Source organism: Leptopilina heterotoma, unplaced genomic scaffold (genome assembly GCF_015476425.1).
Source record: "Leptopilina heterotoma isolate Lh14 unplaced genomic scaffold, ASM1547642v1 Lhet_60, whole genome shotgun sequence".
In the NCBI taxonomy this organism is placed as follows: Eukaryota; Metazoa; Arthropoda; class Insecta; order Hymenoptera; family Figitidae; genus Leptopilina; species Leptopilina heterotoma.
The window spans coordinates 6722221-6745610 of NW_025111138.1; the positions used below are offsets into that span (position 1 = coordinate 6722221).

Genomic DNA, 23390 nt, shown 5'->3' on the forward strand with positions numbered 1-23390 from the left:
CTTCACAGGATTTTAATTATTAAAAAGAAATGTAATAAAATTCTTTGCAAGAATTCAATTGTTTTCCTAAATAATAAAATTCTTCACAGAATTTCAATTATTTAAAAGAAATGTAATAAAAATTCGTTGCAAGACTTCAATTATTTTCCTAAATAATAAAATTCTTCTCAGGATTTCAATTATTTTTAATAAAATTTTAAGTAATTACTCAATTGTAATTGTAATTAATTTCAAAAATTTTATTAAAATTCTTCAACAGAAATAAATGAACAATTATCAATTATTTTTAAATTTTTATCTAAAATTTTATCTGAAATTTATTTTTAAAACAATTTTTATTAGAAAATTCTACGAGAATTCAATTATTTAAATAGAAAAATGAAAAAATTATTGAATAAATGAATTTTATCAACAAATTTTTAAATAATCGAATTTTTTTGACGAATTTTAATAAAATTTTCAAGAAGAATTACATTTTTCGAGGAATTCGGTTTAAATTGTATTAAAAATAATTGAAATTCTATGATTAATTTTATTATTCATGAAAATAATTGAATTTTTGTAAAAAATTTTATTGGTTATGAAAATAATTGAATTATGATAAATAAATTATTGCGAAAAATTTTTTAAAAAATTTGTAAATAATTGAATTCCTGTGAAATGTTTATTATTTATAAAAATAATTGAATTTTGGAGAAGAATTTTATTATTTTCAAAGATAATTGAAATTTTGACTAGATTTTTTTTTAATTTTTTAACAAAATTGATTTTTAAGAAACTTTTGTAACTTTTATAAAATACAATTTTTTTAAGTGTTTTTAACTAAAATTCTTCTATAAATCCATGATTTTTAATAATTAATTAAAAATAAATTAAAAAATTAAATTAAATTAATTATGAATCCTGCAAATTAAATTTTTTCCAGTACTTTTAATAAAAATCCCTGACTTTTCCCTGATTTCCCTGACCTGTGGTAACCCTTGCTGATATTCCCTTCACTTTATCTCGTTTACGAGAGAGTTTTCATGCCCTCTAGGCGAGAATTCACAGAATTTAAATAGCGCGAAATTCAAATTCCATAAATTAAAAAATTAGGAAAATAGAAATAATTACTGGTTCTTATTCTTTCTCTGTGTGTAGAAAAAGAAATGCAAATTTCTAATCGAAAATAAAATTTATTTTATTAAATTATAATATTTAAAAATAAAATAATTGTCAAGAACAATGTAATTATTTAACAAAGAAAACCAGAACTAAACATAATAGAACCTTAAGGAGTATCTGATACTGAAATCTCATCCACTTCATCTCAATTGCGAGAGAATTTTCATGCCTTCTAGGCGGAAATACTCAGAATTATAATGGCGCGAATTTCAAATTTCATAAAACAATAAACTAGAAATAACTCTTAGACTATTGGTTCTTATTATTCCAATTATTCAAGAACTAAACGAAATAGTCTTCAAAAGCGACTGAAACGATATGTTACCTAATTTATTCATCACGCTCTCTCTCTCTAAAAATTTATAAACAAACAATAAAAAAGAAAAAATACTCCTTTAAATAACACAATTTTCCATCTTATAAATAATAGAATTTTTTTTCTCGTCTAGAAACTGAAAGCACATTTATTTAAAATCCTCGCAATTTCAAAGCTCCAGAGTTTGTAAAGCAATTTAACTTTTACATTCAAGCTTTGGCGATTTCAATTGCAGCTTGGTTGAAAATTTGTGACAAATTACTGTAACGCGTTTTAGAGAAAAAGAGAAAGATTTATATAATGCATTGCACAAAAAATTACCACCAGAGTCAACATAATCGTGTGCACTTAATGTTCATTTGACCATATATCCATTAACCAAGTTTTATCCCCCCTCCTTCAAAGTGGATGTATACAAGAACATATATCCAGAGATATCGAGAATTTTTTCACTATTGATCTCGAAAATTTCAATCGATTCGACGAATGGATAAAACTGAATGATATACACACACATATTCATCCCGTTAGAAACAGCTATGAATATACATGAGCATTAAGTAAGCAATTGATACTGCAAATACACCAATTCATCAACGTCTGATATACAAAAAATTTGAAATTCCAACAGAACTTTAAAAAAAAAATTTTTTCACAATCTCCATGTTAAATATTTGTCATCAATGCAGTAATTTTTTTCTCCCTCATTTTTAACATGTAAAATAAATATGTTGTAAATAAAATCATGTTTTCTAAATATGTTTTCTGAATCCTTCTACTAAAATAAATTCTTATCAAAGAATATAAATATTTAATTTAATTCTTTTGCCCATTTGTGATAAATAATTACTTCGATTTTTTCGCCTCTAAAAAATATTTAACCTTTAAAGAGCGAAATTCATTTGAACTAATGGCCAAATTAATTAAAGTGGTAATTAAAATAAGGAAAATAACAGAGTTTATATCTCTAGAATCTATAGAAAGTAATTAAAGAAAATTAGAAGCTAAAAAAAAGGAGAGAGAAAAGAATTTCTCACGATTCGAACAAAAAGCGTATTCTTTAAGAATCAACGGTTTTAAGGGAGAAAGGTAATTGCAAACGATCGACAAACACTTTTGCAAACTGATACTGAAGCGACTGTCAATCTTGACAGTCGCTTTGACCTGTGATTGGCAGCCTGCCAAATATTCTGATTTTGCGGTCGCGAGTCACCACTTTTCGCGCGTCTATTCGAGAAAGTCAAAGAGAGAGAGAGAGAGTCCTCAAAGATCGTATATATATGGTTCATTAAGAGTCAAGGAATAATGACTAAAAAAAGAAAAACCCTTCACCTCCATAAATCAAACTTCCATCAGATAATCAATAAAGCGTAAAAGAATCAATAAAGAAGCGCAAAAGAAAATTCTGTCGATTCCATTCAAAACGAATGCTTTTCATTTACGAAATTAACTTTCATATATTTCCTTCCAATAATTCTCTAACAAAAAAAAAAAATCAATAGATAATAAAATTGGCTAAATCTATATATCAGTAAAGAAATTCCATTTTGATTTTATTCTTCATTTCCATTTTGTTCCTCCCTTAAATACTTTCTACATTTGAATCAGTAAAATATTACTAATAAATAGTTCACTCTAAAAATTATTAGATACTCAACAAAAATGTTTTATTACATTTATTTACGAATTTCTCTTATTGTAAAATTATGCGAAAACAACAATAACTTCATTTTTAAATAAATATTTAATCATTATTATTTTTCCAAAGAAATTAAGATTTTCAAAAAATTACAAATTTAAACCTATTAAAATTTAATAAATTTTAAGAATATTATTATAAAACATGACCGAGTGATAAAATCATATTATTTTATATTGTAAAAGAATATTATTACTCTAACTTCATCAAAACTATTTTCATCAATTCAATTCAATTATCATTTTTTAGAATTTTTAACTAAAACTTTTCTTTAAATCAATTATTTTTAATAATTTTTGAAAAAGTTTTTTAATAATTTTCAAATCGATTTGTTTACAATTCAATTTAACACGAAATTTCGTTTATTCGAAAATTCTTCAATTAATTATGTATTAGAAAATAAAAGCATGACAAAATTTTTTAAAAAAATTCATTTAAACTTTTTGAAAAAAATTAATTCTGCAAAATTGTTAGTTAAAAGTATGAAAAATTCAGATTTTCAAAGATTTTAATTTAAAACCTTTTCAAAATTAAATTATTTCTAATAATTTACGCTTTAATGCTTTTAATGTTCCATTATTATTATCTACAATTTTAACTGAAATCCATTTTTTAATCAATATTTATCAGAAAATTCTACGAGAATTCAATTATTTATTTATTTCTTTATTTTACAATCAATAAAATACAAAAATAAATAATTTATTGAATTGATACTTTTCATAAAAATTACATTTTTTCGAGGAATTCGATTAAAATATTGAATTAAAAATAATTGAAATTCTGCTGAGTTTTATTATTTATAAAAATAATTGAATTCCTAAAAAAAATTTATTATTTACGAAAATAATTGAATCTCTGTAAAAAATAATTGTATAGTTTATGAAAATAATGGAATTATTACGAAGAAATTTCTTACAAATTTGAAAATAATTGAATTCTTTGTAAATAATTGAATTGCTGTGATATTTTTATTATTTATGAAAATAATTCAATGTTTTCGTAGAATTTTATCAAAATTTGTTTTAAATAATTGAATTCTTTTGAAAAATTTTATTAAATTAGTAGTCATTGAAAATCATTGAATTGAGGAAAATTTTTTGAAAACAATTGAAATTTTACCAAGAAATTTATTAAATTTTTTGAAAATAATTGAATTTCGGTGAAGAATTTTATTATTTATATAAAGATACTTGGAATTTTGCCAAGAATTTTTTTTTTAATTTTTGAACATAATTGAATTATTGCAATCATTTGTAACTCCTTCAAAATGCAATTTTTTTAGTGTTTTTAACTAAAATTCTTCTATAAATCCATTATTTTTAATGTTAAAAATTTAACTAATTTCAGAAGAATTTGAAATATTACATTTTTTCAAAAATCTAAGTTCTTTAAAATTTCTAATTAAATTCATTCTAAATTGTAGTTTTATAAAATTTCAAATTAATACCTTTTGAAGTTCATCTATTTATGAATATAGTTATTTAATTAAAAATTATTGTTAGAAATAGAAAAAAATGAAGGTTCATTTTATTAGAATTCTTGGCAGTTTCATATAGTTTATGAGGCAAACAAAAAAAAACACAAAAATTCAGAATTTCCTTATGAATATTTCAGAAATTAAATTTTTTACAGTACTTTTAATAAAAATCCCTGAATTCCCTGACCTGTGGCAACCCTGTATCTATAAAAAAAATATTTTTTGTGTAAATTTCTATCTACTATTTACTAGAATTCAAGTAGAAATACTATTGCATTGTTCTAGTGAAATTCTAAAAAAATGTTCATTAGATTTCGTCTAGAATCATTCTAGTAAAATTCTACAAAATTTTTGTGACTGAAAATTCATATTTTGAGAGTCGAAACATTCCTCTACCACTCATTATCTTTTTCAGCCATCAATTTTATAAACATACATACTTCTTTAAATAGCTTGTATATAAAATTAACCGAGAAATTAAGTCAAGTGTATTTTATCCTATAAATACCTTCATTATAAAATCAATTAAAACTCGAACTCAAAATAATCTATTATTTCGATGACGAATTACAATAGAATAATATAATAACAATAATGATAATAATAATAATAATAACAATAATAATAATTCGAAAATTAACTAATAAAATTTAAACTCGACTATAAAAATAAATCCACATAATTTTTTCGTGAAAATAGAAAACAGAAAATAGACAACGATCAATTATAAACATAAAATAAAAATTGTAACTACATACTATACACTCAGAAAAAAATTTGTTCGAAACAACCAAATTTTGGTTGAATCAACCAAATAAATGCATTGCTATACAGTCAACCAAACGTTTGTTTGATTCAACCAAAAAATTTCTTCCAATACGTTTATTTGTATTAACCAAATGCTTATTACACTTAACCAAAAAACTTTATTTAATATAACTAAAAAATTTGTTTATTTCAAGAGAAACGATTTGTTTGATTCAAATAAATAGTTTTAGTAAACGTATTTGGTTCATTTAAATAAATATTTTTGTTTACTTAATTTTGTTATTTATTTTCCTCTAATAATATTTGAATTTCCTAATTTAATATTTTCTAGTACATATTATTGGTTAATTTATAATTTATTATATAATTATTGATATTTTAAAATTATACATATAATAAATTATAAATTAACCAATAATATGTATACTAGAAAATATTAAATTAGGAAACTCAAACATTATTAGAGGAAAATAAATAACAATTAAGTAAAATATTATATATGTATTTCTTCATATAAACAAAATTACTTAATTATAAAAAAACATTTGAAATATTACATTAAACATATTATAATTATGATTTTTATACGTGCACTCAGAAAAAAGTTTATTCGAAACAACAAACTGAAAACTTCACAAAACCTTTTTGTAAATATTCTTCTCACTGGTACAAATTAAATATGCAGTAAGTCAATGAACACAATGTATTTAATATTTATTTAACCGATTTAACAAATAAATTTGACGCGAACGCGGACTGTAGACAAGTGAGATCGACATTTTTAAATTCACACATGTACTTTTTGAGACAAGCAAATATGTTTGTTTGACTCAAATAAAATGATTTGGTTGAATCAAACAAATTTGTGTGTTGTGTCGAACAAACTGTATTTAACTATACAATATTCTCTATTCAAAACACAAATTTGGTTAAATGAAACAAACAACTTCAAATAAAAAATTTCTTTCCAATAACCAAACAAATTTTACGTATTTATTAAAATAAATCAAATTTTTATTTAAATCAACAAAATTGTTTTATCGTGACAAATAAAATAGGTTAATTAAACAGTTTGGTTAAGTGAAATAAACTTTTTCTCTGAGTGTACTCAAAGTGTAAATAATACATTAATGAGGAAATAATTTATTATCCATTATGAATCTCTAGAGGCTCTGTTACATTCAAGGATATAATAAGGAGCAAGAGATAATATAAAGGTCTAATCGATAAAAGTAATAAAAAGTTTAATATAATTTCTGGATGAACAACGACGATAATAATAAATCTTCAAAGGTAAGATAATCTTGGATGCTGATAATCAATGAAAAATGCTTTGGTCCATGAACATGAACTTCAATTAATGACAAAGAGCAAAATGACATTAATTGCTCCAACTTTCAATTTACTTTTCATTTCAATATTAACGAATTAAATTCACTTCAAATACCGTATAAAATTTACGAACAAAATTTATAAAAATGATTCAATTTAAAAAAAAAATACAAAATTAAATAATTAAATTAAATCTGAAATTTAATTCACTTTTTAATTCACAATCAGTCAGAATCACCGAAGTAAAAATAAATCTTTATTAAAATTTTATGTATATTTGAATATACAGAAAAATTAAACAAGATAAATAATTAATTTGCCACTCATAATTTATGCAAACATTATATGTACATATTCTGCACTAAGAATAGAATTTAATAATGAAAACCTTGTCGAAAAGTTTCTTCATTAATATACTTTAAAAGTATAAAATATCCATGTTAGCTAAGAATTAATATAATTAATTTCCACATCTGCTGAGATAAATCTCAAAACTTTTGTTTATTATTTTGTTGAATCCTTTAAGTTTTGTTATCTCTCAACTTTATATATTGGTACATATATATATATATATATATACTTATGAAAATGCTATTCTAGATAAGGGGGGAAATTAAGTCGTAACATGAATATGTCCAGACACACGGATGTGGGAAGAAAGAGAAATTCCTGAAATCTCGTTCGAGCCCTGTAGGCATCATTAAAATTACACGTCACAACCAGTGGTCGCAGTAGAGAGTTGTGGAAAATTGCAACAGAGAATTTCTCAACAAATACATACTATATACGTATACTCGAATAGTTTTTGTTTAGATAAAGTTATAACATACTGTATTCCTTTTCAACATGTTAATTTTCTTTCTATTTCCTCTTATTTTAAATTATATAAACAATATCAGCAAATCATTTCCCTATCAATTTAAATAATACAAATTCACTTAATTCAAGTTTATTGAAAAACTTTACAGAATTAATTTTCAATGTTTCATGTAAAATGATATTTGTAACATTTAATACGAAAGCTCTTTAAAAATAATACTTTCAATTGTGATTCATGAATTGTTATTATTATTATTTTTATTATTATTTAAAATTTTTCGATTTTCATTTTTTATTACATTTATATTAGTATTAATAATAGTTACCATAATTACTACTCCCTAAATTTTAATTTTACTAATTTTAATTAAAACTAAATTTTCACTTTTGAATTAGTAAATTTTAGTCATTTCTACTAATTACAGAGTTGACACGTTTTTGCTCTTTTTAAATTCACTATTTTTTCCAGGTTTTCCAGGTTAAAAAACGAAATTTTTCCAGGTTTTTAAAACGAAAATTATTCGAAAACATCAATAACTTAATTTTTAAATAAATATTTAATGATTATTTTTTTCTAGAAATTAAGATATTCAAAAAATTGAAATTCAATAGTAGCATATAAGAATATTAATAATTAAAACTTTCTATTTTGTTAATGTAACTTCTTCAAAAATTATTTTCCCTATTACGATTATTCATTTCTAAAATTTTCAACTAAAATTCTTCTTTAAGTCAATTTTGTAAAATCATTTTTGAAAAAGTTTTCTTTGTGAATTTTCAAATTCTTTTGTTTACAATTTAATTTTACGAAATTTCAATTATTCTGACATTTTTCAATCAAATATATTAGAAATTAAAAACTTCAAATAATTAAAAAAAAATGCATTAAACTTATTTAGAAAAATTAATTTTATAGAATTCTTAATTAAACGTATGAAAAGTTCAAATTTTCAAAGACTTTAATCTGAAATTCATTTTTAAATCAATATTTATTAGAAAATTCTACGAGAATTCAATTATTTAACTATAAAAACAAATATTTTATTAAACAATTGAATGTTTCTTAAAATTAAATTTCCATAAAGAATTTTATCAACAAATTTTAATAAAATTTTTAAAAATAATTGCATTTTTCGAGAAATTTGATGAAAATTGTATTAAAAATAATTGGAATTCTGCCAAGAATTTTATTAAAAGTTTTGAAAATATAATTGAATTTCGGAGAAGAATTATATTATTTATAAAGATAATTGAAATTTTGACAAGAATTTTTGTAAATTTTTAAACATAATTGGATTTTTGCAAAGAATTTTATTAAAATTATTTTGCATAAAATTAAATTGTTACGCAAAGAATTTCATTAAAATTTTTGAAAATAATTTTATTCTTTAAAGAAATTTAATTAAAAATGTATTGAAAATAATACTTAAATTCTAATAAATAAATTGTAGCAAAGGTGATTAAAATAATTAAATTTCTTTGATAAATTTTAATAAAGGTTTTCAGAATAATAACTTTTTTCGAGGAATTCCATTAAAATTGTATTAAAAATAATTGAAATACAGCATTGAGTTTTATTATTTATGAAAATAATTGAATCCCTGTAAAAAATGTTAATATTTATGAAAATAATCTATAAATAATTGAATCCCTGTAAAAAATGTTAATATTTATAAAAAAAAATCTGTAAATAATTGAATTTCTGTGAAATTTTCATTATTTTTGAAAATAATTAAATGTTTGCGTAGAATTTTAGTAAAATTTTTTTAAACTAATTGAATTGTTTTAGCAATTTTTATTAAAGTTGTAAATATTAAAAATCATTGAATTGAGGAAAAGTTTTGAAAATAATTAAAATTTTGACAAGAATTTTATTAAAATTGTTGAAAATAAATAAATAATTGAATTTCAAAGAAGAATTTTACTATACACTGTAAAAAAAGGGAGTTAAATTTTAACTCCCCCGGGGGGTCTATAAAAGTCGCACCCATTGGGGAGTTAATGCCAGGGGAGTTAAATAAAGAGAGTTAAAATTTCACACCCAAATGCTAACTCCCCAAGGAAAAAATAACTCGCGCGGGTGTTGAATGAGGGGAGTTAGAAATTAACTCTCTTTTGGAGTTGATTTTTAACTCGAAAAATTTCACTCCCAACTCCCGAGTCCGTTAACTCCCTAAATTTTTTACAGTGTACTTTTGAAAATAATTGAATTTCTGCAATAATTTCTAATTGCTTTAAAATTCAATTTGTTTTAGTGTTTTCAACTAATATTCTCCTATAAATCCATTATTTTTAATAATCAATTAAATATATATTAAAAAATTTAAGAAATTTTACAAAATTTTTAATCAACATTTTTCGAAGTTTATCTATTTATGAAAATTGTAATAAATAATGAATTCTAAATTTAGCAAAATAATTAATTCCTTTCCAAATTGCAACAGTAAATAAGCAAATAAAAACAAATATTAAACATAACTACAAAAAAATTCTCGAAATTAATAAAAAGAACATCAATAAAACTCCTATCCTTAATTAAACAAAACGACTTTTTCACCCTACTTGAAGAAAAATTTTTCTCAATTTGAAAATTTTGACAGAAGAAGTCATTATTAACAAAAGAAAATGAAAAAAGGTGTCTCAAGTGCTGCAAAATTCTCCTTTTTTCAGTGAATAAAAGACGTCAAAGTCAGACAACATTTATCTTTTAAGTAGAAAAAAAGTTGTTGTGTCAGACAGAATCACTTATCGCGCGTATAAAAAAAGAGAGAACGTTTTATAAAATCAAACAAATTTTATTTCTTCATTGAAAAAAAAGAATTTATTCTCCTTTGATTTCAAAAAAAGAATTTATATTCTCCTTTTTTTGATTTAAAAAAAAAGTCAGAGAATAAGAATCACTCAGTAAAATAAATAAAAATTTCTTTCTTATTTCAATATTTGCAAAAAAAATCACTATAAAAATTCAACTATATTCGATATTATTATTTTCTATTATATAAGAATTATATATTTATTATTTATTATATTTATTATTTATATTTATTATATTATATTTATTATTTTTTTTATATCAAAAAAAAACTCAGAACCTATTTTTTTAACCTACCCAGTGAGAAATCGACATAAAATTTTTTTAAAAAGTCTATATTTATAGCCCAAAAAATCGATTGTTTTTTTATAATTCACACTGTGGACTTGTTCTATTAAAAAATTTACAGTTGGCTCTATAATGAGTCAATACTGGCAACTAAAATACTCGCTCACTATTCATTCTACGAATTATTAATTTCTCTCTACATTGGATCAAACTAAATAAATTACTGTATTTTTTTTAAATACTGTTCTCTCTAATTGCTGTCTTTTTAATACTTTTTTAATACTTCTTTAAAACTATTTTAAATACATTTTTTAAAAATTTAAAATAATATTTTTTTTTAATTTTTTTAAATACTGTTTTTTCTAAGCACTGTATTTTTTAAACATTGTATTTTGTAATTAATGTCTTTTTTTAATATTATACAGAATTTTTTAAATATTACAGTATTATTCTTTTAAGTAAATTACTCTTTCTATTTAATTTAATAAATCAACATTTGTTAATTTAACAAACAAACAAAAAGAATACCCGCTTTATTTTTGTATAAACAGAAAATCTTTAATATTTAAGCGTACTCTTTTAAAATAGATTGTCAGCTTTTCAAGACTCTTAAAAAATATCGTGATAAAGTCAATCCTTTCATGTTGAGCGAAATTTTTTACTTACAAATCTAAAATGCAGTAAATCTTGAATAATAAGAGGTATAGCTAATGAATATTCTATAAGGCAAATCGAAAGCACTGCAAAAATCCAGTTTTAATATTGCTAGTTAATTAACTAGATACTCCTTCGCATCTTTTTAAATCCCCTCATATATATAGTGAAATCCAGTGGCGGAAAAAAAACCGATTGACATAAAATTGAATTAATCATGAATTCACGAGCGAACAATATTACACACTTTTTATCAGTTTAATAAAAAAAAAGTAATCAGAAAAAAAATTTCTTTAAAAATAATTCAAAAGCAGTTAACAATTAAAAAGAGTACTCTCCACATTATAGATATTCCATACTTTTTATTTGTTCCATATTTATTATTTTTACCATTTTTATTATCATTTTTATTATTTTAATAAATACTTTATTTTTTATTATTTTTATTATTATGTGTGTATACTATATATAAATAATAATAAATTATAATAAAAATGGAAAACATTATTTATTTATTATTAATATTTTTATATTCACAAAATAATAAAATAATAATAATAATAATAATAATAACAAACATGAAAAAAATAATAAATATGGCATAAAATAATCTAGAGCAAATTTATCTTTCAATTTCTTATTATTTTTCAATGAACCGAGTCAATATTAAAAAGTAAACATTTTACTGTGATTAATATTAATAGAGATTATTTTCACAACATCTGCTACATTTTCACGAAAAGAGACCGTAATTTTTCTTCTCATATTATTTGCAACGTCATATAGAAAAAAGAGAGAGAGAAAAAAAATTATTTTCATGAAACGAGAAAAATTCTCTCCTTTATTCACTATATAAATAAAAAATATAAATACTTAGAAAATTTAAAAACAATGCGAAAAGATTCAAATTAAATAAAAACTAAGAGTTAAGTAAAGAATATTTTTTTTTTTTTTGTTTTTTTTTGTCGAGAAAAAACAAACATTTTTTTGTTAATATTCTAACATGCCAAAATATCCAAAGGATTTAATAGTCCCTAGATATTGGACTCGAAAACTTCAACAATGGTAGAACGTGAACCCCTGGAGGCACCTGTTAATCCTAAAGCTTTAAAGTTTAAAGGACCGACCAACAATCCATATATGTGGACACGTATTGAATTTTAAATTGAAAATGAAAATTTATTATTTATGAAGGAACTGGACAGACAGTCGAATTAAAAATTAGTCTAAAGTCAAAATTTTCTCTGAATAGAAAACAATTTTTATTAATTTAAATTTATATCAATTTGAATAAAAAATTCGCTTCATTTTATCAACGTAATTTTGATAATGTAATTTACATTTTACTTATTATCTAATTATCTACCAATTAATTGTAACAACCGCCTAGTTATAACGCACCTAATAATTACCAAGAAAATAATTTCACTAAATTAACCGTACAAGGCCTCTTAAATATTAATTTTTTTTTAAATTAATTAAGCAATTAACCACAACCATATACCCTGCCTCTTAAAAATTAATTTTTTTCAAAAAATTAATTAAACAAAATAATTTTTTATCACAGACAAGAATATAACCACTGAAATTTTCTTAAATTCACTTCACATTATTCAGAACATTCTACAAGACTCAATTTGCAAGAATGTCAACCTAAATTCAAGGCATCAAATTTATGAATAATGCCACCACCTCAACAACGAAATACTAACACCAAATCTAATTTCATTTCATGATAATAGATGGAGAGCTAGATTCAAAATGATCGTGAACTCCGATCTGATATATTTAGAGGACGAAGGAAGGAGCCCTTTAGGAATAATTTTCTACCTACATTGTGCGGTCGTGACTTGACCTCCATAAAGTACAATTCCTTTTCCTCATATAACATACGACCATAAAGTACATTAATTACACTATAAAATAACCGAAACAAAAAATTCAACACGACAAAAACAAATGGGTATAGCACTTTCTTTGAGAACAAAAAAAGAAAGCAGAAACGATAAAATTTACTCAGATTTTCAAAAGATATAAATTTTAAACTACTAATTAATTGGTTCAAAGAAAAAAAAATTCAACTTTAAACTAATTAAATCAAACTTGAATAATAAATCGAACCTTAAAATAATTAAATCAAACTTGAAATAATACTTCAAACCTTAAAATAATTAAATCAAACTTGAAATAATACTTCAAACCTTAAAATAATTAAATTAAACTTGAAATAATAACTCAAACCTCAAAATAATTAAATCAAACCTAAAATAATTAAATCGAACTTTAAAATAATTAAATCAAACTTTAAAATAATTAAATCTCAGTTCAAAATAATTAAATCAAACACAAAAAAAAATTTCACCTGGAACAGCGATAATAGTTTCTCTAGAATAACGAAAGTATTAATTTGAACAACGAAAAATCACCATAATAGTGAAAATTGTAGTAAAATTTTTAGTTGTTACAGATAAATTTTTTTTCCCGTGAACATTAAAATAATTAAATAAAACCTTAAAATAATTAATTATTATTCAACGAATCGTGATAAACAACATTTTACTTTTTCCGCATTTGTAAATTCTTATTCATATTGGTCATTCTTGCATATTTTATCTCGAGATATATAAGTTTGTCGTGTCTGCCAACTATAATTTGGCAACGATTTCCACGACGCGGTAAAAATCGATACGCGATAGTCACATAAAATATATATATATATATATATATATACAATCTCGTGAATTTCCGATATCATTCCCATAAAAATCGACAGAATTCCAATTTTTACTGAACAAAAAATTGCAAAAAAATTTTCAAAGTGCATAAAATGTGCCAATGAAAAGAAAAATCTACATCTACTTTTCAAAAAACATTTTTTTTTTTTTTTTTGAGTAAAAAGAATCAAAATTTATCTAAAAGAGAATTTTTTATTTCCCAAACCCATACCTCTACTAATTATATTATTATTCTCATTATTATGTATTTTTATTACTATTAATATTGTTAGTAATTTTTAAAATAAAAAAAACTAGTATCAATAAAGAATTATTCTCACAAAAACATTTTTTGAATTATAAAAAAGATTTTGAGGGATAGAATGGTGGTTTAATTTCTCCACCTGAGAACGCCAAGATCGCCACTAGGTGGCGAAATTTTTTTTCTAATTTTAACAACTGAACTGCCATCTGACGGTGACCTTGGCGTTCGCAAATGGAGAGTAGCATCTCCATATTGAATCTCAAGATGTTCGTCAATATTCGTAATTCTATATTTATAATCAAATTCAGAGAGTTCGACAATTAATCTAAACGGATTTCAATTTTTAATTTACTTTGCTTTTTAAAATTTGTATCCCTTTCAATTTTTTTTTAGTCTTAGAATTAATTTCTTTACTGAAAAAATTGATATTAAAAATCTCTTTAAGAAATAGTAACTAAATAGTTCTATGAGGTAGAAAAAAGTGTCAAAAAGGCATGATAATAATTATCTTGGGCCAATAGTGGTCCAGTATACAATCACGACATTGGACCTGGGCCAATATTGACCTCAATAATTCATCCAAAATTCTACCAACCAGTTAACCTTGACAATTGACAGTTTTTTTCAATTATAAAAATAAAAATTTTAACAGTTGATTAATTTTAATAACCACATTTTTTTTATATGACTTTATACGAAAGAAGTGATATTTCTAAAAACAAGTTTTAATACATCTTTCAATGTGATTGTCAGCTGTTTGTGCGAAAACGAAACAAAAATATCATTGACATAGATTTGTCGCGTAAAAATAGAGGCCAGATATATAATCAGAGTTTGCCATTATATATCCACTAAGGTGAAGACCTCCCACTTTTCCCGTATCTTTCCCTATATATCAATCATTTTCTCAGACATCCACTTTGCCTCTTTCCCTCGAAAAATCCTATTTCAAAGTGTCTCTCACTCACACTCCCTCTCTCTCTCTCTCTCTCTCTCTCTCTCTCTCTCTTTTTCTTCAATTTTTTTTTATTTCCTCATTTTTTTCTTTTTGCAGTTATTGTCAGTATTTTCCAGCTCAATAAAACTGACACGTTCACTTGTCTTGTCAATTTTTATTGTTATTTTAACGTTCGACTTTTATTAAAATAGAGTATACAGTGCAGGAGAAAAAAAATAAAATATCCCACAGGGTATTGTTTTCACTTGACGGAAGATATTTTTAATTCTCGACATTATAAAATACTAAAAATAAACCACTCTCTCAATCTGAATCACAATGAAAAAAATTTATTTGATTCAAATAAACGATTACTTGTCTTATCGAACAAATATTTATTTGTACCATGTAAATATTTATTTGTACCAAACAAATATTTATTTGTATCGAAGAAATATTCATTTGTGCCATGTAAATATTTATTTGTATCAAATAAACATTATTTTATTTGGTATTTTTGTCAAATACTGAAATTACTGATTCAAATACTTGAATTCAAATTTTTATTCATTCAAATATTTAAATTAAATAAAAATTATTTGTTTCAAATAAATATTTCTTTGAATACTATTGTCAAATAATTTTAATTTTTTGCTGTACAAAAAAATTGTTGTTTAATTTCAATTTTTCTTTTAAATCTAATTTAACTTCGCTTCGTGTAATATAATTATTTTAATTGTGTGAATAATTTTGAAAATGAATTTTTTCAAGCACTGACAACGACAGTCGTTGAAACTTTCACTGTAATGAGCGGTTCTTCTTCTGAATGTATGCTTTACAAAAAGCCAATTATTTTAAGAGTACGTACGAAAAAAAACATCTTGTTTTCACTAATCAATAGAAGAATTTTGCATCCTTATAATTTGATACGTTAAAAACAATAATTAACAAGAAACAAAAAATCCTGATTACAATTTTTATTATAACTATAATTAATTTTAATTTTGAAATTCATTTATTATTTAAACTAAAAAAAATACATAAACAATAAGTTATCACAAAAAAAAAATTCAAGTTATAAACTGTCTTTTATTACCGAGAAGTTAAAATAATAAAAAGAAAAAAGTAATTCTTTTGCACAAATATCAACCACATGCTTATTTATTCTATTGTCGAAGAATTCCTCACAGTACAAACAAACTATTTTTACATCAAGTCTATAAATGCATAAAAATCCTTAATATCCAGAAAAACATAACTATGCATACGGAAAGAAAACACGAAACGACAAAAGGTATATTTTTTTACCAGCATTCAAATATTATGAGCAAAAACACTCTTAGCAAAACAGAGAAGAATTTCCCTCGTATAATTTAAAACTCTCCTAATCCAATTTACCTCTGGATCGTTTCGTCCAATAAAAAATTCAAGTCTTCTAACAATAGATCAGAAAAAAAAACCATGTAGTAAATTCACTGTTTCCTTTTTCTCATCAAAAACTACATAACTAAATCATCCTAACAACCGCATCATTAAATCACAAATTTTTAGAAATATTATATCATAAATTTTTTTTATATTAATATTTTTTTTCTAAAAATAACCAAAATTAATAATAAAAAAATACTTTCTCATTTTTTATACGAGAATGTAAAAAAAGAAAAATATACAATAGAAATGAAAAAAATAGATGTCATTAGAAAACAAGAACTACATTCTTTTATGACAAAAGCTTCAAAAAGAAGCTTTTACGAAAAAAAACGTATATTTTTTATCGTAGCCCAGAATGGAAAAAAAATGATTGAAACGCTTTAAGGCATTGTGAACAAACAAAAAGAGAAGTTAAACTCTTTTTTATCATAGTCAGAAATGAATAAATCGAAAAAAGAAAGAATGGTAATTTTTTTTTGCAGATTGATCATCTATTTCAGATTATCAAAAATAATGCCAAAATAAAAAAGTTTCTTTTTATAAAAGCAAGCATATTAATTATTTTCGGGAATTCAATTATCTTAAAAAAAAATTTTTAATTACAACTTTTCAAAAACCTAATATTTTTAGAATTTCTACATTTAATTATTCAAAACTTCAATAACTTTTGTAAAACAAATATTTAAAAACTTATTGTTATTTATTTTAATTGAAATCTCGAATAATTTCAATGTAAAACCTTTTGATATTTAATTGTTTAAATACAAAACTTTTTGTATAATTATTTTCCATATTTTTATAATTTGAAAAAATATATACATTTCTTTAAAAAATACAATATTTTAAAAATAATTTTTCAAAGTAAAACAAAGTAAAAAATATCCTAACTTCACGTGAAGACAGAATATCTCAATTATTATTATTATAATTAAAAACCAATAAAAATTCCCCAAAATAAACATCACAAACTTTTCAAAAAAAATGGTTTTTTCAAAAAAAACCATAAATACCAAAAATGTCGAAAAACACCCAGCAACGAAATTTGATCAAGAAAAGTGCAAAAAGAAGAAAAATCACGATACATCAAAAACCCTTATTTAACAATTCAACTGTTTCCTTGGAAATTTTCCAAAAGTGCAAATTATGTTGAAAATACATTCAGAAAATAATGTAAATATTTGAATTTACATCGAACGGCTAAATGAGAATTTTCAGCATTGCATTTCTGAAAAAAAGAGGAAAAATGCATAATCATTGAAAACATTTCTGATTTATTATCACTGCATTCTCTGCTATTCAAGCGCAAAAAAAGAAAACAATTTCTCATTATACTGAAATAAGAAGCACTTCTAATCCACTCGAAAATTTTATCCAAAAAACAACTGTTATAATAAAAATATAAAAAAAAATATAAGAGCAAAAATTGTTATAAAACATTTCGATATTAAAAAAAAACGATCTAAACAAAACTTAATTCAAGTTTCCATAAAAATAAAAATTTCCCCACATCTCTATATATTTTTTCCATTTTTATCGAATTTTTATACTTAAATTTTTTTAATTAAAGCCCATTTCCCGTGTGCTAGATATAAAATATTATAACGAAAAGAATTCATATCTGCGTAAAGTTAAAATCAATGTTCTCGTTTCATCAATTTCATAGGAGAATTATACTTTAAAGCATATAATATAATATATTATGGATGAAAGAATATTCTTTGAATGAAAGAAGAATATGTTAATAAATCGTTATAATTTTTCCAACATGCGGAAAAAGAAGGGGAGGAACTATCATTCGTAACTGAATAAATGTCATTTAATGTGATTCAAAACTTGATGCAATATGCATTACTCTAACTTTCTGCCGAATTGAATTGAATTTCATTAATCTTATTAAATATCATTAGTGTGTGCTTTCCAGTCATCCCAGAAATAACACCATGAAATGATTAAAAGAGAAATCTAATTTATTATACCCACGGAACATCAGCAGAAATAGTATATTAAAGGTATTTTCTTTCATAAAATTATTTTACACTCGATTTTAACGAATTCTTTTGTTCTCCTAATTTTAATCCTTCAAACATCAAAACCAAAAAAGTTAATTTACTTTTAAAATTACACTCGGTGTCTTAATTTATTCTCCTTTCTTCTCGCCTTTAGAATTTAAATTTTTTCATTATATTTTTTTCATTTGTTTACTAATTTAATAATGAAAAGTAATTTATTTTCTAAAATTTAATTTTTATAATTAATTTTAATTTAACCTTAATCAAATTTATAATCAACAAATTTAATAATTTGCTACTACTAATTAGAACAAGAATTATATTCAGCCTAAAACTTAGACCTAGACTTAGGTTTTTTCACCTAGAAAAAAATTTTTGTTGATTTCAAGAAGTCATTTGCTTTGACTTGTTTCTTCGATTGAAAATTAATTTTTCTTTAATTCAAAGAAAATTTCTTTGATTTAAAAACAATTTATTTGATTCTTGAAAAAAAGAAAATTTCTTTTAAATAAAAATTGTTATTGAATTAAAAAAATAATTTTTTTTTTATTTAAATTAATTTATCTCTGTTTCAACAAAAATTTTTTGACCGAAAAACAATTTATTTGATTCAAAAACAAATTATTAAATTCAAAAACAAAATTTTTTATTTAAAAACAATTTCTCTGATTCAAAAACAATTCATTAGATTCTTGAAATTAAAAAAGAAAATTTCTTTACAGCAAATATTGTTCTTGATTTAAATTTATTTGTCCTTGATTCAACAAAATTTGTTTGGCTTCAAAAACAATATATTTGATTCAGAAACGAATTTTTTTTATTAAAAAACAATTTATTTGATTCTTGAATTTAAGAAAGAAAATGTTTTTAAAACAAAAAATTTTTTTGAATCATATAAATTGTTTTTGATTTAAGTTAATTTATTTTTTATTTAAAAACAATTTATTTGATTAAAAACAATTGTTTTAGAGAACAAATTTCTAGAATTCAATGGAAATTTGTTAAAATTACCGAAACTTTTTTTTAATCAAAAACCGTCGTTTTCTTTAAAACGAAAATCTATTTCGAGTGAAACAAAATGAGTCTAAGAAACTAATTTTTTTAATTAACAAAAACTTTGTTACGAGTGTAGACTAAAAATTAGTCACTTCGAATCCACAAAATTTCTTACACTAAAAAATAATCAATTCCAATTCACAAAATTTCTTAGACGAAAAATTAGTCAATTCTAATTCTCATGAACGAACCTGCTATTGAATTCTATTCAAACTTAATTAAAATTTAAAAAGTAGATTTTCGATTACTTTGCTCAAGCTGATACGAAAAAATATTCTCTCAAACTCATCTGCACTTTCTCCTAAGTAAAAAAAATTATTTGATTACCAAAAAGTAATTCCAGCATAAAATCAAACTTTCTCCCTACATTTCTTAAATTTTCTCCCAAGTTTCTCCAAATTTGACACAATTTTTTTTTAAACAAAATTTAAGAAAATTAACATAACAAAAATACTAATATTTGAAACCTAGTCGAAAAAAATTTCCAAGACCAACAAAGAATAGAAAAAGAAAAAGGATTCACCACAATTTTTTTTTAAACAAAATTTAAGAAAATCAGGGTTGCCACAAAAATTTAACTTTATTTTCCCTGACTTTTCCCTGATTTCCAGACATAATTTTGACATTTTCCCTGATCCTAAAGAATATTCTGATTCACTCTAAAAATGATTAGATAATTAGAAATTAACTAAATAAAAATCTTAATATTTGAAACCTAGTCGAAAAAAAATTCCAAGACCAACAAAGAATAGAAAAAGAAAAAGGACTCACTCCAATTTTTTTTCTAAACAAAATTTAACAAAATGAACTAAACAAAAAGATTAATATTTGAAACATAGTCGAAAGAAATTTCCAAGACCAACAAAGAATAGAAAAAGAAAAAGAATTCACCCCATTCTTTTTAAAAACAAAATTTAACAAAATTAGTTAAACAAAAATATTAATATTTGAAACCTAGTCGAAAAAAATTTCGAAGACCAAGAAAGAATAGAAAATAAAAAAGGACTCACCCCAACGTGGTCATTGTGACAATCGTGTACCAAAACGCAGCCGGTATAGATGTGAAATTTGTCCCTTCAACGTTCTTTTCCGCATAGAACATGACGGTGGCAAATATAATAATAGCCATTGCAAGAGAAAAAACGAGAAATCCAAGTTCAGAGGCGCACGATTTTAACGTATAACCCAGAATCCTAAGACCCTGCGAATGTCGCGAGAACTTGAAAATTCGAAACACACGAAATACTCTCAATGTGACAAATGCCCCCGAAACATCATCATTGTCCGTAATACCCAATCCAATGTAATACGGTAATATCGCAACAACATCAATAATCGACATCACCGATCTTGCAAATTTACATCTACTAGGTGCCGCAAACAACCTCAATAAATATTCAGCCGTAAATATCATAACACAGGCAGTGTCCAAGCAGAAAAATACAATCTTATATCTCTCCCCACATGACAGGGTACCAGCACGACCAGGTCGATTACCACAGGGCACTGTTTCAACAACATTCGCCAATACACTGACAGCAATGAAAAATCCCGTCACGTAATAAAATACCAATGCCGCCGTTGATATATGCGGATTTTGAAATGCTCTCCACATTTTTTCCCGATTATCCGTGAGTTGTTGTAAAGTTTGATCGCCATTCTCGCTAAGTTTATCATCCATAAGACGTTCGGCATTCTCACGTTTACGATCTCTATAATCCTCATAGCAACAATCGCCAATAACATCCGGTAAAATACCAAAGAATGCAAGCTCCTCATCATAACTTGTCAGGCACTCGTGCTTTGGATAATGTAATTTACCAGTTCGATAATAATTCAATATATGTCGAAATATATCTGGATCACGATCAAAGAAATACTCCTTACTCTCCTCATCATAGAAAAATTCTCTTTCATTCGATCCAAGTAATGTGTCGGGATATTTTTCCAATGTATTACGCCATGTTTCAAATCGACGACCACTCACGTTGATAAGTAATTTTTCATCGTCGGCCTTGCGACGATCTTTTGATATCGGCGGCGGTGGTAGGGGATGAGTGGCAATCGGCACCCATCCAATGGCAGCCGCTCTAGCAAATGGTAACCATGCCGCAACCGAGGCCATCTTTCCTTCTCCTCTTCTTCTAAATCACTCTTTTCAAATTCAATTCAATTTGAGATCAAAACAGATCATAAAATTCGGCATTATTCAAGAATAAATGTTCTATTTCGGAAGACGACACACGCACTTTTCTTTTTTTTTTATTTCCGAAAATAAATAATTATTTAGACTAATTAAAACGAGTTAATATTAACTATAACTTCCAGTGGCGTGTACAAGAGTTGTCAACGACGCCGGCGGCGACGACGTCGACGACGATGACGACGACGACCACGCCGACAACGTTGATCTATGACCCCCTGCTCTAGAGAGGTCTCGTGTCGATGCCCCCAAGATCATAGTTCGGCATCCCTCTAATTCTCAACAGGAGGAAAGAGGAGGAGTAGTTTGTTCACAATAATCCTGACCCTACAACATTGATACTTCGCAGTCGAAACGACCGCACACGCGGCAGCAGCACTAGCCAACAACGTCTTGGCACCTTGCCTTTCACCATTATCGATAATACACACTTTTTTTTCTCTATATATTCTATAACATTCGCCCTTCTATTTCAAAATTCACTCCTCCAATAATTATTACCATCAGTCACAGTGCCGAGAATTCACACCTCAAATTCCAACCAACTCCATAACATCCAAAACCTTGCAAAACTCTATTGGCCTTCATTTCTTGAATTCCCAAACGTTCTTGAATTCTCAACGTTCTCCAAATTCTCAATAACAGTTCCAATTCGGCATTATTTTCCTCTCAGTTCTACACTTCCTCTCCAACATGTGGAATACCGGCTTGTCTAAATTCCTGAAACACCTTTAAATTCAAAATTCCTTTTCCTTCAAATTTGAACAGATGGTAAATAAATTATCGAAGACTTTTGATAAAAAGGGAGAAGTAACAAAAATTGGTTCCTTTTTTTTTAAACGCGATTTTCATGAGGAGCCGCTCTCGAGTGCAAAGTGTGTGTGTGTATTTTTGAAATAAAAGCGCGAGTCACCCTGCTCGATGAGTTGGTCACTCACAACTGCCAGAGCTTGCGAGGCTTTTAGGAGAGCCCGGCTCCAGAAAAGCGTGCTCGCTCGCTCGCTACGAGGCGACGCAAGCAACGCCACGCAAACGTACCTACCTACCTAGCCAAAGTCCAAATTGATTTTTACGGGACGACGTCGGTGGCGACGCTCATCGTCCCAACCGAGTAACGTTACGTTGCCCGGGCAACACTCAACAATGACGTCATAGCACTCTTCCCTCTCCACTTTTCGACATCATCCTCTTCCTCCTCCTACTTCTTCTTCTTCTTCCCGATGAACAAATTTCTCTCTCTCTCTCTCTCTCTCTCTTTCTCGTTCACCAAGAACCGCGGAAAACTTTTCTCACATCCACCCCCTGTCCGCGGCTATTGTCTCTAGTAGCACTACTGCTCTCCATCTCTTTCTAGGTTACCAGTTACCAGGGACGTCCTTAGATAGTTCTACCCTTCAGGCAACAACTAGTTATTTGACATCCCTCTCTCTCTCTCTTTTGACG

The 23390-nt window shown here is 24.9% G+C and overlaps 1 protein-coding gene across 5 annotated transcripts in view; it reads right to left on the reverse strand.

Moving 5' to 3' along the window:
• LOC122509320 (potassium voltage-gated channel protein Shal) overlaps nt 1–23049 on the reverse strand; it is a 219543-nt gene extending 196494 nt beyond the window's left edge. For 3 of the 5 annotated variants that reach the window (XM_043623282.1, XM_043623283.1, XM_043623287.1), the window contains exon 1: nt 20755–23049. In XM_043623282.1, coding sequence (XP_043479217.1) covers nt 20755–21869 — 1115 coding nt within the window. In that variant the 5' untranslated portion in view covers nt 21870–23049. The remainder of the gene's footprint in view (nt 1–20754) is intronic. The other 2 variants (XM_043623285.1, XM_043623286.1) reach the window with 1 other exon arrangement.
• Nucleotides 23050–23390: the final 341 nt, after the last annotated feature.